General features: G+C 50.1%; 1 protein-coding gene across 3 annotated transcripts in view; it reads left to right on the forward strand.

The window, feature by feature from the left end:
- GPSM1 (G protein signaling modulator 1) overlaps positions 1 to 16,171 on the forward strand; it is an 82,971-nt gene that overhangs the window by 25,748 nt on the left and 41,052 nt on the right. For all 3 annotated transcript variants that reach the window (XM_055797426.1, XM_027778077.2, XM_055797444.1), the window contains exons 2-9: positions 1,345 to 1,566; positions 2,097 to 2,232; positions 2,526 to 2,668; positions 4,196 to 4,319; positions 5,522 to 5,637; positions 5,917 to 6,072; positions 7,804 to 7,912; positions 10,941 to 11,067. In XM_055797426.1, the coding sequence (XP_055653401.1) occupies positions 1,345 to 1,566; positions 2,097 to 2,232; positions 2,526 to 2,668; positions 4,196 to 4,319; positions 5,522 to 5,637; positions 5,917 to 6,072; positions 7,804 to 7,912; positions 10,941 to 11,067 (1,133 nt within the window). The remainder of the gene's footprint in view (positions 1 to 1,344; positions 1,567 to 2,096; positions 2,233 to 2,525; positions 2,669 to 4,195; positions 4,320 to 5,521; positions 5,638 to 5,916; positions 6,073 to 7,803; positions 7,913 to 10,940; positions 11,068 to 16,171) is intronic.

The following is a 16,171-nucleotide window of genomic DNA, read 5'->3' on the forward strand; positions in this document are numbered from 1 at the left end:
GGGCTCAGCGGGAGGCTGCTACAGGAGATGTCAGCTGGGTGGGTGCTGTCACAGCGATGATGAGCAAGTTGTTCTTTTTGTCTTGGTGCTACAATCAAACTTCCTGCAAGTGCTCTTTGCCTGAAAACAGACTAGAAACTGGCTTTGAACATTTATTGTCCTTTGTCTGACCCTTGCTTTTCTGACTCTGGACAAGTGAGCTATGTTTTTTTCTGCGCAGATGTCTACCTTTGACCTAGTTAGTTTTGACTTTTAAAAATACATTGAGCAGAAACGAAAAAGCCGAAGAGAAGCATCTGACTAGAGGAGCAGGGACATGCGGTGTCTGTCCACCTCACGAAGCGGCTGACTTTGCAGCAGGCAAGATGTTTCCAAATGTAAGCTTTCAAACGCGTGCTCTGTCCCTTCTGAGAACTCTGGATACACACAGCCTGACAGGGATGGCTGTACTTTAGCAAGGATTTGGCGGAGCACTCAAAGGAGTAAGTTTCCTTTCTCTTGAAGCAGTACCACTGGTCTTGCTCCTCTCTGCTGGCTCCCGGAGTGCTCTCACTGACAGCATAGCGTGTGCCATTGCCAAAGGTGTCAAGAAATGCAAGGGAGGAGAGCTAGCCTGGAGGCTAATGTGCAGAGCGCCTGTGGAAAAAGTGACAGTGGGGGAGTTAATGAAAAGCAGACACCAAGCACTGGAAGCTGCACAGCCAAGAATTTCTGCACAGTCCAGGGCTTTCTCCGATACGCAATGAAGATGTGTTACAATTTGGCTACCCTCTCTGTTACCCCAAGGAGAGGAGTGCAGGCATGAATAGTCTGGGTAGGTGGCTTCTGTGATGTGCACCACCTGGAAGAAAAACACAAGCCATGTTAATCTTGTGGTATAAGTGTGTATCTTGAGAGCCAGGAGCCCCGAGTTTCTTGTTCAGATTCCTACTGGGAACCCAGGGGTGCCTTTGGCCACTTGCAGATGCGGTCTGTACATCTGGATGCTCCTGTGTCTCATGCCTAGGAGGCTGGTTTCCTGGAGGGGCTGAGTGCCCACCATGTGTACTGGAAGCTGGTGTCCACACAGCTGAGGTGTGCTAGCTGCATGTCCCCAGGTTATTATCGCCCAGACAGTGTTTGACCTGAGGCTGGTGCCTTGGTGCTTGGCGCTGAATGCAGAGAAGGAGCTGCTGCCTGGAAGGTGGCTCCCTCCAGAGTGTTTTTATAGATTTTTTTTTTTTTTTCCTGGTGCTGTGAGTAATTAAAGATATATGTGATGAAGTGAACTTTTTAACCATTGCATAGCAGCATGGGTGCACTGTGGTCTAACTCCTCTAGAAATTACTGTCTTGCTTTTTGCAGAATGGAGGCATCCTGCCTGGAACTGGCCCTGGAAGGAGAGCGCTTGTGCAAGGCTGGGGACTTCAAAGCTGGGGCAGCCTTCTTTGAAGCAGCAGTGCAGGTGGGGACAGAGGATCTGAAGACTCTCAGTGCCATCTACAGTCAGCTGGGCAACGCCTATTTCTACCTAAAGGAGTACTCCAAGGCCCTGGAGTACCATAAACACGACCTTACCCTGGCCAGGTAAGCATGTCAGCAGTGCTTCATCCTGATCAGATTCAGCTTTTCAGGGCTTGAGCAAAGGCAAGTTCTGTGGGGTCTGAACGCAGCAGCCTGAGGGAATCTGCCCTAGAAATAAGCATCCAAAACTAGCCCTGGGGCATGGGTTGAGTGTGCTTTGGAGAACTCTGGGGGCAACAAGAATGGGTCAGCCACCTTCAGAGCTGGGAGGTGGAGAAAGGGATATGGATGTGAGGAGAGTGCTTGTAGCAACAGGGCAGCGTCCTGTTCTCTTGTCCCCAGGTACTTGTAAGTACACCCAAAGTCATCAGAGCAGTTCACCCAAGACAGCAAAACAGGGAACAAGGATCTGTCTTCAAAATTGAGAGAGCTTGTATGAAGCATTTGAGCTTGGCATGTGTGCTGGGAGCTGCTGGATGTGCTGTACATACCATGCAGCACTTGCTGCAGCTTGATTTCTGCCACCAACAGATGGTGAATAAAAGCATGGGAGCTCTTTAACACCTCTCATCCTTCCTCTGGTCATCTTGTAGAACCATCGGGGACCGCATTGGAGAAGCCAAGGCAAGCGGCAACCTCGGGAATACATTGAAAATACTTGGGCAGTTTGATGAAGCTGTTGTTTGTTGCCAGAGACACTTGGACATCTCTCAGGAGCAGGGAGACAAGGTAATTGGTTCATGGCATCTAACAGGAGGTATTTCCTAACTTTAAAAATAGTCTGTCTGCAAGTCAGTAAATGTGATATGGTGTAGTGAAGGTAGGCTTTGGAAGGAGGTGGCGTGTATAGCTCTCCCTTCTGGCTGCCATCACAGGTCCATGCTGCTGACAGTAACAGCTGCCACGACAGTGAAGGTGGGAAGGGAAAATGTGGGCCTCCTGGCTTTGACCATGTCTGCCCAGCAATGAAAAGGTCCGTATCGGGATGTGAAGTGTAAAACCTTGGTTCTTCCTCCCTTTAGGTAGGTGAAGCCAGAGCACTCTATAATATAGGAAACGTTTACCATGCAAAGGGAAAGCACTTATCCTGGAACATGGCTCAAGACCCAGGCTACGTGCCTCAAGAAGTCAAGGAGACGTTACAGAAAGCTTCAGAATATTATGAGTAAGTATTCAAGCTTGGCCAACCCTGCAGGGATCGGGGCTCATGGGGCATCAGTGACTGCTAGTGTGCACACATGTTCGCCTTTGAGCTTGTCCTGCTCAGATCGTAATCTACATTTTTGATGTTTCTGGTCTGCTGGCAGCTTTCAGGGTCTGCAGGTTAGCTGAGCTCTGGTAACTGTTAGGCTAATGACAGCTGCATGGGATGCAAAGTGACAGATTTTCCCGAGTCCTGTTGGAAGCATTTCTCATAGCGGGGGTTTGTTTCCTGGGCCACTGAGGATGTGGGAGCTCTGGAAGACGTTTGTTACAAAGAATGGGACTGTGAGCTCAGAGCTCTTGAAAATCTGGCCACTGGGTGAGTTTTTGCATGTTGTAATGAATTAGGAATATTCTCCTGAGATGCCAAGTTACGATGGCAAATTAATCTCAAGGCAGGTGAGAGAGGGACTGCAAGCTTTTATAAAATTAGAGCTAAAATTCATCCTGGCATTGCCTTGGTAAAACTCACTGTGGTTTAAAGTATGATTATGCGGTTAAGTTCAGTAGTCTGCTCCTTCTCAGAGCTGTATTTGGAAGCTCCTGCAGCCCCTGCTGCTCTCTGCTGGCCTTGTTAAGAATGGATCCCTGTGTGTCTCCATCACTGGGGCCATGAAAGAGACTCTCCTTCACGCAGAGAAGAGACTTTCACTTGGAAGTCCTGCTTGTTCTTCTTGTGGATCTGTAGTTTATCTTGCTTGTAATGTCCTCCCCTTTCCTAAATAGTTTCAAAGATCACTCTGTCCCACGCAGGAAGGTTGTCACCGGACTTTTGGGCTAATGCTTTTCCTCTTGTGCTTCAAAGTTTTGCTTCAGTAATGCAAGGGTTTTAAGTAGCCTTTTTAAATGAAGAGAGTGACAAGATCTCATATCTGAGGATGTGATAGTGCCTATATGTAGCTCACCACCCTTTTTTCCAGAGAACGGTGCATGTAGCATAGCCAGTGGGTAAATTTGTGCCAGCTGGGGGCTCTATGCTTCCTTGTGTGCTGTGTATGTAAAGGGGGGAAAAACCAAGGTAAGTGCTGGGAAGCTCCATAAGCAGAGTCTTGGCATGGGACTGTGGATCTTGCCCCTCTCCCTAGGTTTGTGCCTGTCCTGTGGCAGGTAATCTCCTTTCTCCTATGCTCCTGATTCTCCCCTGTACAGTAAGGTGCCCATTTCTTGTTTAATGTGGGATCCTGTCAGTGTGATCCATTGTTGTGTGAGCACTTGTGCAGTTCTTGTACACAGCTACAGATTCCTTGAGGTTGAGGGAGCAACAGGGACTTACACCACTGGATCTGCACAGGCTCCCAGAGCTGCAGCTAGCATTGATCACCAGACTTCCACCTGCCAAGGGGTGACCGCCTGCAGGATGGGCAGTTGGGAAGGGGCAAATCCTTCTCCAGGATTAGCTCTCCTTTCTTTATGGTGCAAGTTTCTTCACTGTGTCTCCTGCAGAGTGTGGGCTGTGTCTCACCAGATGTACTACTCTGATTTCTTTCAGGAGGAACCTGTCCCTGGTGAAGGAGCTGGGGGATAGAGCTGCACAGGGCCGTGCGTATGGCAACCTTGGCAACACCCACTACTTACTTGGCAATTTCAGTGAAGCTATAGCCTTCCACAAGGAGGTAGGAAACCGCTGCACCTTCTACTGGGGTCAGGGGCTGAGACTGGTTGTTGGAGAGCAGCCTTTCTTCTCGCCACAGCCCAGGAAGTACAGGGAGATGTTTTCCCTCAGCTGTGTTTTTCTCCCTCCTGTGAGTACCCTCAGGGTCTGGCCCTGTTGTACTAACTCATGCTGAGCAACATCTTACTCCAGTCCCCATCAGAACCTAATGAGCAGCTTGAGGGAAAGGTGCTGCTGGCTTGGAAACCAAAGGAGATTGCTAAGGGCAAATTGCAGCTGGGCTAGCAAGGCTTTTCTGCTCTTAATTTGTGTTGGTCTAGATTTTAATAAATGCAAGCCATGAATTTAATTAAGCTGCTGAAAGAGCTGTTGATCAGGAATAAGTGTTGCTTGTAGAGCATAGTAACTCTCTGTAAATCTTTACAGAGGGTTGAGGTGACACACTCCCTGCTCCAGTTTGAATGCAAGCTAGCATCTATTTCAGAGTATATAACAGTTTCCTTGCAGTGCAAGGTGCTCAGCACCTTGGAAAGTCAGCTCTGTCACAGCTCTTCTGACTTTTAAATGCTGGGGGACAGCAGCCAGCAGTGCTTTGGGAAAAGGGGCTTGGAGAAGGGGTAGAAAAACGCTGTGCAGTGTTTGGGACCAGGAGCAGATACTGCAAAGTGAGAGTGAGAGGTGGGGGAGCGAGGGGATGTAAGAGGAGGAGGAGGACCGAGGTGCAGGCAGGGGCAGAGGTTATGGGGAACAGCTGCAACACAGTGAGATGGAGTACACCCACATGCATGTTTGTTCTGTGCCACAGCACTGCGCAAAGTGACAGCCTTGTTCCTGCACTTCAGTCTGCTGATCCAACCACATCTCTTCACAGCCTGACCTACAGCTCTCCGTTCTCCTGTTTTATTCAGCTCCTGAAATATGTAACTCATTTTGCACTTTAGCTAGAGGCATGTGTACTGACAGGGCTGGAGTAGGAGCTGGCGAAGGATGCAGCATTATTCCCAGTGTTACAAAGGCCCTTCCTGATGCTGAATTGCACAGAGGGAGAGATTTCCTGCTGCATCCAGCCCTGCTAGGCATGTGCACCACTACCTTGCTGGGTAGGAGCTTTGCAAACCAAGAAGTTAACCTCCCAGAAAAGTTTCTGTGTAACAGAAACCTGGCAACAGCCAGCCTGTACTCACTAATCTGTGTCTGCTGCAGCGCCTTGCTATTGCGAAGGAGTTTGGGGACAAGGCAGCCGAGCGGAGGGCGTACAGCAACCTGGGCAATGCGCACATCTTCCTTGGGAAGTTTGACATCTCTGCCGAATACTACAAGTAAGTGCCAGGGGCTAAAGCAGACTCGGAGTACCTGTTCCCTGGAAGTTGTGACCTACTGCAGTGAATTCATAGGCTCAGAGGGATGTCACAGGAGACCTGGAGGCCAGTTGCATGTGTGGCGCTCAATAGCGGCGAGTAATACAGCCACCTGACAGCCTGCACCGTGTTACAGGCGTCAACTGCGACACAGTGCACACCCGAGTAGTGACTTTTCTGTCACCTTGCAGAGTGCCCTGCAGTGACCAGGTCTCTTTGTTCCCATCTGTTCCACTGCAGGAAAACACTCCAGCTCTCCAGACAACTCAAAGACCAAGCAGTGGAAGCCCAGGCTTGCTACAGTCTTGGAAACACATACACACTGCTTCAAGACTATGAAAGAGCAATCGAGTACCATCTAAAACACCTGGTGATAGCACAGGAGCTGGGAGACAGGTAAAGGGCTGCCTCAGGAGATGGTGTCTCTGATCTGGTGGGTTCAGAGCACTGACCCTTCCCTGTTGACTTGCTATTCTCTACTGCTGGGGTTAAACAGCAGTGATGCGTATTCTTGAAAGTCGTTAGAAATCTCATAGAACCTAGGTCTTTGTCCAGTCAGCCAGCAAAAACATAACGTGATTGACATCTTTATCATGTCACTCAAACCTGGAGATTGTGCCCTTAATGCTACGTCTGCGTGGGCAGCGTGAGATTTCTAATAAGTACTTCAAGAAAATGCATTGTATTCAGCACTTTGCCATGCATCTACTGCTGTTTTATCCCAGAAGGGCCCCTCTAAAGCTCCCCCAAGTTCAAAAATATTGTGTCTTCCTTCTTAGAAACTGTGTGGCTAGGGCATGCATATGTGCCACTTTGTCTTGTTGCTCTGCGATAGTACTGGAAAGTTCCATGTAGAAACAAGTGTTACATAGAGCACATGGAGATGATAAATTTTGCTTCTTGTCATGCCTTCTTTGGGAGGCCTGGCGCTTTTTTTTTTAATATATACATTTTTTGAGAGGTGGGTTCCTTTCTCCTGGATACTCTGTCTGTGATCTTGGAGCCACCTTGCAGCCGAAGTGACTCTGCAGCCACCGCGTTCGGTGTTGCTGCTGATGGCTCTTGGGAGTCTGGGTGTCCTCCACTAGATGGAGCAGAGACATTAGAATGGGAGATCTGTGGCACTTCGGGCACTATCTGCTCAGAGAAGGTACGATCCCACCCAAGGGTGAATCATGCTGTGGGGGTGCAGGCCTGTGGGTTCCTGCATTTCTGGGAACACACCCTATGAGCAGAAGGTATTGAACAGGGTGACAAGAAAAATGTTTAAATGCTGATCAACCCGCCCAAACCTCTGAAAAGGGAGTTGCAGTCATGCTGAACCTCCCCCTGCGCCCCCATATGCTTTTTTTATCCCGTCACCCCCCACATCTGCTCGCTTGCAGAGCTGAGCAGGCTCTGATCAGCTGTAGGTCTCTGCCTGCTTGTGCAAACAGGTGCTGAAACCTGCTCCAGGGACACCTGGGTGTCTGGCTCGGGCTGGGGGTGAGGGCTGCTTGTTCCACACCCGCCTGCACTCCCTGGCTTCTGAAAACAAGAAGCAATGCCCTGAAAGCCTTGTGGAAATAGGTCAATATTTGCTCAACTGTTGCATGCACAGACTAAAACTGCATGCATCTTGGGTGACACAGTGATGGTATTTAAGCAGGAGAATGTTGCGTGTCTGCAACAGTCTCTCCTTGCCATATTCTTGCTAGTTTAATCCCGGCCTGTTGTTGAACAAAATCCCTGGGTGTTATGTGCCCTTTTGATGCATTGTGCACCTCTGGAGATGAATCCTTGCTGTGTGAGGCAGAAGCTGGACAGGAGCTCTGGCTTGTGCTTTTGGGCTGACTCTCACAAAAGAAGCCAAACCGTTCTGGGTCTTTGCTGCGCTGCTTAGCTTTTTGCTGCTGTGGGTGGAGGTCCACTTCTGAGGCTATTGCTCGTTCCCTGATCTTACTGATGGCACCAGAAGAGTTTAAGGTGCACAGTGCATTTCATTTTCCTTTGTAGAACCTTTCTGTAGGTGAAAACGTGGCTGGGAGGCCTGGCTGCCAGTGCTCTGGGGAAGGAGGCGCCGAAGGGGATGCCGTGCTGCTGGGTTTTGCCCAGCATTTCTGTGGTTGACGGTTTCCTGTTTTGCAGGGTGGGAGAAGGAAGAGCCTGCTGGAGTCTAGGAAATGCCTATGTCTCCCTGGGGAGCCATGAACAAGCTTTGCACTTTGCAAGGAAACATCTTGAAATCTCCCAAGAGGTAAGAAAAGCTGGTTCAGATCGGAGGGAATCAGTCCACCCTGTTGAGAGGAAGGTTTTATTTTGTGCCAGTAAGCTGTATCCCTCTTGCAATGACTGCTTTGGAAAGCCCTTGTGTATGTGCTGTTTCAGTGGTGTCTTTAGGAACTGCAGAGCTTGGCTGGAAGATGCTCCTTTTATAGAAGGCTCCCAGCCTTCCTTTTAATTACAGCTAATAAATTTGCTGTACATTGCTCTTAACTGATGTTCCTGGGTGGGAAGGGATCTGGGGACTCACTGTCTGGTCTGCTGACCAAGGCGTTGTGCACCCAGCTGGTGTGAAGGAACTGATACCACTTGGTGTCCAGTCTGGTAGTACAACCCCCCCTTTCCTGAACACAAGGCTTGTGAGATTCTGACCGAGATGGACCTGGTGATTCTAGCTGTGGTCTGGCTCAATTTGCTGGCAAGTTAAGTACCTGCAGGAAAAAAAAGGCTAGTTTCTCCCTGGTGGCTGGGTGCTCTCAACTTACTGTATTTTGTGCGACAGCACAGGGTGCGGGTGTATGTCTGACAAGTCATTTCTTCTCATTGGAGCTGGCAGGGTGTCCCAGCTGCGAGGGGGTGAACTCTAGCATTGTCCTCGTGCCATCGATTGCTGATGCTGGACGAGCGCAGCCTGCAGCTGGCCCCGTACTGCTGCTGTGCTGTCCGGGCTTTCGTGCATGCAGCTACTCTCGTTTTCACAGACATGCTTGCCCAGCTAGCTGCAGCTTTCCTGGTACAAGAACCTACAGCATTTTTAGGTGGCTTAGAAGTATGGAAAGCAAGAATCCCATGGTTTGCTCTTTCCAGTATGTTGTGTGGCATTCAGCTGTGTCCTCTTTAGTCTTCCCCAGATGAAGCACTAATTGAAATCACCATGTGTAAATGCTTTGTGTGTTCTCCTGCCAGTCTATTGGGTTGGCTAAATCTTAGGGTAGGGTTGACATACCAGCCTAATTATGTATTTAGTTATGCTGATCAGACACGCAGAAGAAATACTGTTCTTTGGCCCTGTACACTTTAGGACAAATTAACTTCTGCAGCTATAGCCCGCTAGGGCTGTGTTGCAGCGTGGGGCTGATTACTCGGGGCCAGATGGCAGCTCGTCGCAGTGCAGAGGAGGGGTGACAGGAGGCCAGGAGCAGCAGTGGTCCTGGTGACTTCTGAGGGTGGAGGGGAAACCCATTGGGGTGGAGGTTCACAGTGTTCTCATTCTGGGGTGGTGGCTGTGATTACAGGGCATGTCAGGAGTAGGTTACTCGTGGCAGATGGCTAATAAACTCCCCTACATCATTTATGGAGCAGTGCAGAGACTGTCCATTTCTGAGGAGAGCCTGCATTAGCTTCTAGCAGCTAGTGATTCTGTTATAAAGCTCACGTTTTATTTTAGCCTTGGGAGCCAAGTGAACGGCTTGTGCTGTTGTGGCAAGCACCAGCATTTTGCCTAGCAGAAACCCAGCGATTTTAGACCTTTGCACATCGATGTTTGTAGCTCGTTTCCCATTACCCTTTCCCCCTTCTCCCCCAACAAAATGCTGATGGTGACATTTGAATCCAAATGAAGCCTGTTCAGAGGAACCACACTGGAAGCTGCTGTAAGGTGATTGGAGGTTTCAGAGGAAATTTTTCAGTGACAGCTGGAATAAAGGGTGTGTACCTTACCTGAAAACCTTGGAAGCTGCCCTAGCTCTCAGATGCTGCTCCGAGTACCTTTTCGACTTCTGCATGCAGCAGAGGGCTCCTGGGGAACTGAGACATGTGAGCTGAGGGCAGAAAACAGGGCTCTGCTAGGGTATGTGTTGTAGGTCCTGCCCAGCATCGTTGTCCTGCCAGTGTGTTCCTCTGATGTTAATAGGGCCTTGGAGATGATCTGGAATGAGTGGAAGTCAGAGAAGCATTTAACAGAGCATCAAGGACTGTGAGACCTAAGCAGGACATAGTAATTTCTCTGGAAATGATGTCAGCAGCCAATCTCTTGTAATTGGCAGGGTATTTATGCCTGATAATAAGCTGTTTGATCTGCCTCCCTTTACTAGTGTTTGGGGCTTTGTCATAAATAATGTGAGGATTTATGATTTTGTTCTAGGATGGCTCACACTGCAGTCTATCTCGAAGGACCACAAAAGAGCTGTTGGAAGGCATTTAATAGGGAGTCAGCCCTCTCCAAGGGAACAGCCAAGGTCTTCTTCTGTAACAGAGGCTGCTGTTCCTCTGCAGATTAGAGCTGTTTCTGAGTGCCCTCTCTGTGTTTGCTGGTGATGTGCAGCACGGCAATTTTCTTGTTTGGTTAAACTTTGAGGAGGGCCGAGCAGCGTGTCCTATGACTCCCCATTTTAAGTAGCAGAAGCCATTGGACAGATCTCTTCCTGAACACGTAACATTGGCTACCTTGCCCTCAGGCTGGTGAGAGATGGGAATGTGGAAAAATCTGAACTCCCAAAGATTTTTGGAGTCTTGCGTGGGTAGATCACTAGGAACAACTCAAAGCTGTATGGATCTGAGCCAGGAGATAAGGGCTTTTGGAGCATCCAAGCCCGGAGTGTGACACCACCCACGTGGCTGATAGTAGTGTGGCTGTCTGGTGCTCAGTAACTATGGAAATACTTGAGGAAGGGGGCTGAGCGCTTCAGGGCTCTCTGCCAAAGCCATACGTGGTTGCAGGACGGACCAGACATGCACGTTTAGCTCTGTCCCAGTTCTGTAGCAGTGGGCGAGCTTGTGCCCCCGCAGTTCATTGTACCAAGCTCCATACAACTGCGTTTCAAGGTGCAGCCCAGTGCACAGCACCTATGGACCCTCTCCCAAATTATCACCAAGGAGCTGTTTTGGAGAGTTGCTTTAGTGTTGAAAGATGGGCTGTATGGTCTCTCAGGGTGTCTCCAAGCTCTTTTTTTCGATGTCTGTGTGTTTGCTTTGATATGGGACTGACAAACCCTTTGCTAGGGGCTGTTTGCTTAGAGCATGTTGCCTTTTAACCAGCTGCCCTGTTGGTTTTCACCCTGTAGATCGGGGACCGGAATGGGGAGCTGACAGCACAGGTGAACATGGCCCAGCTCAAGTCAGCCCTTGGCTTGGGCCCTGGGGATGAGGACGTGGGTACAGCTCATCACTATTCTGGCTATGAAGCACAAGGTGAGTTTCTGGGCTTTTGCTGACATCGACAGGTCTCACAAAAGATGTGATATGGTGCGTGGGGAGGGGGAGGTGTTTGCAAGTGGGCAACATGGGAGGAAATATGAATGCCAGAGCAAGATGAGGCTATCAAGTGCCCTTACCAGAAAGAAGTCTGTGGTCTGTTTGCTCTGTGTTTTTCCATAAGCTGCAAGGACAGGGAAGGATAAGCCCCCAAAAGGGCACAGAATGAGTTAATGGAATTAATCTTCGTTGGACATGGAATTCCAAGCAGCAAATCTGCTTTTGTCTCTCTTAAAGCTCTGCAGGGCCCTTTTAAAACTGATTTGACTGATAAAGCAAGCTTTCAAAAGGTGACTGGCAGGGATTTTTGGCTGCTCTCATTCTGATTAGCACCCAAGGAACAAGCCTGCAGCATGGGTTGAAGGCAGGCTGTGAGCATCAGCATGCTGGGTGCTGTCTCACCCCCAGAACAGCTGCAATGATGCCCAGCTTGGACACGAATGCATGGCAAGACTTGGTTACAGCAGACAAAATGGCTTTACTCACTGCATTGGGCCCTGGGTTGTTCTCCCTCTGCTCCCCAGGGAGCAGGAGAGCACAGCTGAGTCAGAGTCCTCGCCACATGGTGCTGTCAGCCTGCCAGCCTGACGTGTGTCCCCAGCTCGGGGACCGTCTGCCTGTCCTGGAACTGCCCGCTGCAGGCACTTGTGTGGGTGCCTGGCATGGGGCACTTCCAGCCGGTTGCTCTGTTGCTGTGGACAGACTTAATAATTCACACACACGAAACTGCATCCCAGGAGGTGTCGGCTGATTAAAAATGACCTTGTTAGTGCAGACACATTTCTTAGGCAGTATGTTCTCTTTCCTGTTGGTAGAACTGACGCAGAGAAGATGATGCTTGGGTTGAGGCGCAGTGTTCTGGGAGGGAGAAAGGCTGGCTGTGCGTATTTGCTCTCTGTATTGATCTTGAAGGCGTAGCCTGCTAAAGCTTTTCCTGAGAAATCGAGCTGTGGGCAAGGGAGCCAGCATGCCCTGCCATGCCCCATCAGGAGCTGAGTTCTTTCCTCAAAGGTCGTGTGGGCCACAGCAGGTGCCCCAGCCTCCTCCTGCACATCATCTCCACTTTGGTAACTGCTGGGAAACCACTTAGCTAGGGCCTTGTGTTCATTCCTGGCATCTCGTTAGGGGCTTCCTTCTGGCAAATGATTTTGCTCTGAAAGGGGAACAGGAAATTAACCTTGATGTCGCTGCTGCTCCTGGGACGGTGTGAAGCGTGGAGGAAATGAGCTGATGGGGTGCCAGGTCCCTCAGGCTGGGGAATGGGGGGTGCAGGAGGAGGGCAGTGCCAAGGACTGCACGGACACAAGAGCATTGCATGCTGAGACACGTTTGACTGATGTGTGAGCATGTTGCGTAAAAGAGCTGCCATGGAAGGGGTCGGGCCAGATTTATCTGGAAGAAGGGCTCTGCAGCTCTGACCATATTGCATAACCAGGAGCACACAGCCTTGTCTTAGCTGGAAATAATTGGAAAAATAGAGCACGGGGAGCTCTGCTCTCATAACACGCTCCCTGTTGAATCTGGGCTTGAATGCAGCCTGCTATGGACTTGTCTGGTGTCCTGCTGCAGGCAGGCAGTGTCCCTTGGGGGTCAGGGATGTCTTGGTCTGAGCAGAGCCCTTCTTGGGGAGAGCTGAGCCTGGTGCATGGCGGTATCCCCCACACGGCTGATGATGTGGCCCCACTGACTGCATCTCACAGCATGAGACTCGGAGGGGACGTGGCACCAAAGGGTCAGGATTTCTGCTCAAGGCACGTGGCAAGCCGGATCAGTCACTGAGCTGAACTTGGAAGGTGAGGCAGGGCAAGGCAGAGCCAGCCTGTGGGCTGCTCCCTGCCCTTCAGTGATCCAGATGTACCTGTGATGTGTTAATGTCTTGGAGCCAGTAGTGATTTGTCTCTCATGTGACACAGCCAGAGCCATGCCAGTCTGTGTGTAAGACACTGGAGAGTGGGAAGAAGGGCTGTAGTCAGAGACAGTGTTCGCAGCCACTGGAGGTTGCAGTGACCTTGTTAACATGTGGTGCTGTTATTCACGTTTCCACGGCTGGGGCTGTTGTCAACAGGACAAAGTGTTCTCTGGAGGAAAACCAGTGAATGACTGGGGCTTGCAGTGTGGGAGAGGGAGAGGACCTCAGGGCCTGGGGCAGGTTCCCTTGCAGAGTAGGGCTTCCCCAGCTGGCAGGACATGGGTGATGCTGCCCCTCACCGGGTCCTGGGAACCTGCTGGGAAGGTAAAAATCAGTTGCCCCCTGTGTTTTGTGGGCTAGGACTGTGCAGCAGCATCTTGCTGGAGGAAGGGAGTGTGAGTGTTGCAGTGCTTAGCCATGTGCGTGCTTTTACACATGCATCTCTGGTGGGAAAAGTGCTGTCTTTGTTGCAAAGAGATTTGGAGAGAGGATGGGTCTTCAGGACAGCCCATGGAGAGGACCCTGGTTCCCTGGATTTCTCTTTAACGATTATTCTAGCTTCAGCTCTCTTACTCTGAACTTCAGTGGAGGATTAAGAGAGGCCCCCAATGTGCCTCTGAGCCCTTGAGAAGGGAGGTGTATTTAATGGCTTCTAGGAATGTTGGTACCCTCCTGTGCACATATTAAATGATTAGAAAAGCATAATTATTTATATTATTAATAGCAGCAATTTACAGCAAGAGGAACATCTGTTTCTGTAATAGGAAGCAGGTGAGAGAGTTGAAATGCAAGTTGACTTCTGAACCAGCCGTGCCTTTTGATGTCAACAAATCTTGTGGGGAGGAGAGCTTTCAATTATTTTTTTTCCTTTCGGATTTGTTTCCCTGCTTAAGGTTATAAAATGGCTGCATATTCATGAGGATGCTAAAATCATCTGAGAAGGCAGGGATGTTGTAAACCACATTGATTTCATCAAGCAGGTAGAATAAAGTTTCATAGCAAGCTTGTGTTCTGGGAAAATCTGTATCGTTGGCTGAGAAACCCTGAACCAGACCATCAGACTGTGATGTCCTTCACAGGTTACTTTTGCTTCTAAGTCTTGGGCATTGCCCTCTGCCGAGGGCCTGGGGGGTGGAAGGAGTGTCTGATGTTTTCCTCTGCTGTTTTGGCTCATCTTGCTGAGCTCTTTGTGATTTTAATTAATATTCTGAGAGCAACTGGATGTCAGAAGACAAAGCTGGAGGCCAGGGAAGTGGGGCAGTGCTGCAAAAGACTTGTGAAAGCAATGACCTTGTCAAGAGATGCAAACACAGATAGCTGAAGGCAACAAACTGAAAAATAGAAAGTAGATAAAACATAAGCAAATAAAGAGAGGTTGTGTCTGTTTCTTCAGACAACCAAAAATGTGGCCCTGAAAAACGGTTGTACCCTCTTTCACACATGATAAGTAGGAATTGAGTACTGGTAGGTTTTTGCTTTTGGGGAGAAGAAAGGGAACTTGCTGAGGTTATAAAGGAGTTGCAGGGGTGAAGGCAGCCATGAATAAGCGCTGCCTGGTGCTGGGAGGTGTCCCAGGGTGCAGCCAGCTCTGCCCTGGGCATCGCTGCTGAACGTGGGGTGGGAGCACTGACTGCCTGTGCTACCCTCGCTAGCTGCCCTCTTCCAGATCACTTGGTTTGGGCTGAGGTTTCTGCATCTGCCAAGCCAGGAGCCAGCTGTGCCCAGCACTCTGCAGGTAACTGTGAGCACTGAGCTGAGCCCTTCCTGGACCCAGCCTGGTGGCAGCGCCTGCCTGGGCTGTCCCTGGGTGGGTAACTCGGGTCTCCAGTGTGTACGAAACAGTGCTGCCTTGCACATTTCCCCTTTTCAGTTCCTCTTGGCCAGCTCTCCCCACTGGAGCCTGGCACTGGCCAGGGCAGCTTACCAGCTGGGAGGGGAGCACAGAGAAGGGGCTCGTCCACCACCAAAGGGGTGGGGGTGCTGGATGGAGGGCAGAGATCAGCTCGGGCCAGCCTCAGTGCTTCTCCAAAGTGAAAACTGACTCTGGGCTGCTTTTCCACTCTCAGCAGTGCATCAGCCTCAGTCATCATTTCTGATGGAAGCAGTAGTGATGGGAGACACTGAGCAACACTTCTCCTGGCAGCTGGGTGTAGGTGGGGCGGAATGCAGGTGTTCCAGAAGGCATTGGCATGTTAGAAGCTTTCAGAGCACTGTCAGCTGGTTCCTGGCAAGGTTTCTGTGCTGTTTGCAGTACATAGACACTGCTGCCCAGCTGCGCTCGACAGGCTCTAAGGGCAGGAAAGGACTCAGCTGTGAGCCTGACTTCCCCTGCTCTCTGCACATCTTCTGCTGAAAAAAGGGTAGGCACAGGGCTGCTCCACTTGTTTGGTGTTCAGGAGCCTCTGTGCTGGGTATGCACATCCCTGTGTGAGAGGCAGCCATGCTTCAGGTTGTCTCCTCAAATGGTGAAGTGGGCAGCTGAGCCTGGGTGGGCATGAAATCCCAGTCCTTCCCGATTAGTGATCGTCAGCAGTGATTCAAAGCTCTTTGTGGCTTTGAGTGTGGGTCTTTGCGTCCTCAATGCAGTTTTGAGCTTGCATTCTTCACAGGAATCTTTGAACCCTTGGATCAATTAGACAGGAGTAGAAGAAATCTGCTTTTATGTTTCCCAGTCTGTTTGTTTTTGTTTGTTTGCTTGCTTTAAATATCTTTGAAGTATCTAAGAAGTGTTTAGGGCTGCTGAAATATGCTAGCTTGACCAGCCCTCTATTGACGCAAAGCAGAGAGGCGGCAGAGCTGCTAACCCATGCCAGACCATGCCTTAGGCTGGGATGCTACCCAGGGATAGGGATGTTCCTTCTCTGTGGCTTGCCCAGCCCTCTTGCAAAAGACTCTGCTGGGTGACAGCAGAGAGATGTGACCCTCTGAGACCAGGGGGACAGCCCTGCTCGCTGAGCTGTGATTTCACTGTCCAGGTAGCATTTGCCTTCCTTGGCACTTGAGTACAAGAGTCACACCACTAACAGCTTCAGCATGGAACCTGCCCTGTCCTTGCTGGTCAGACTGAGTAAGCATAGCAAGTAAAATGGCTTTATATTAAGTATCCTCAGCTATATTTGATTTTCCCCGAGA

Source organism: Falco peregrinus, chromosome 1 (assembly GCF_023634155.1).
Source record: "Falco peregrinus isolate bFalPer1 chromosome 1, bFalPer1.pri, whole genome shotgun sequence".
Classification (NCBI taxonomy): Eukaryota; Metazoa; Chordata; class Aves; order Falconiformes; family Falconidae; genus Falco; species Falco peregrinus.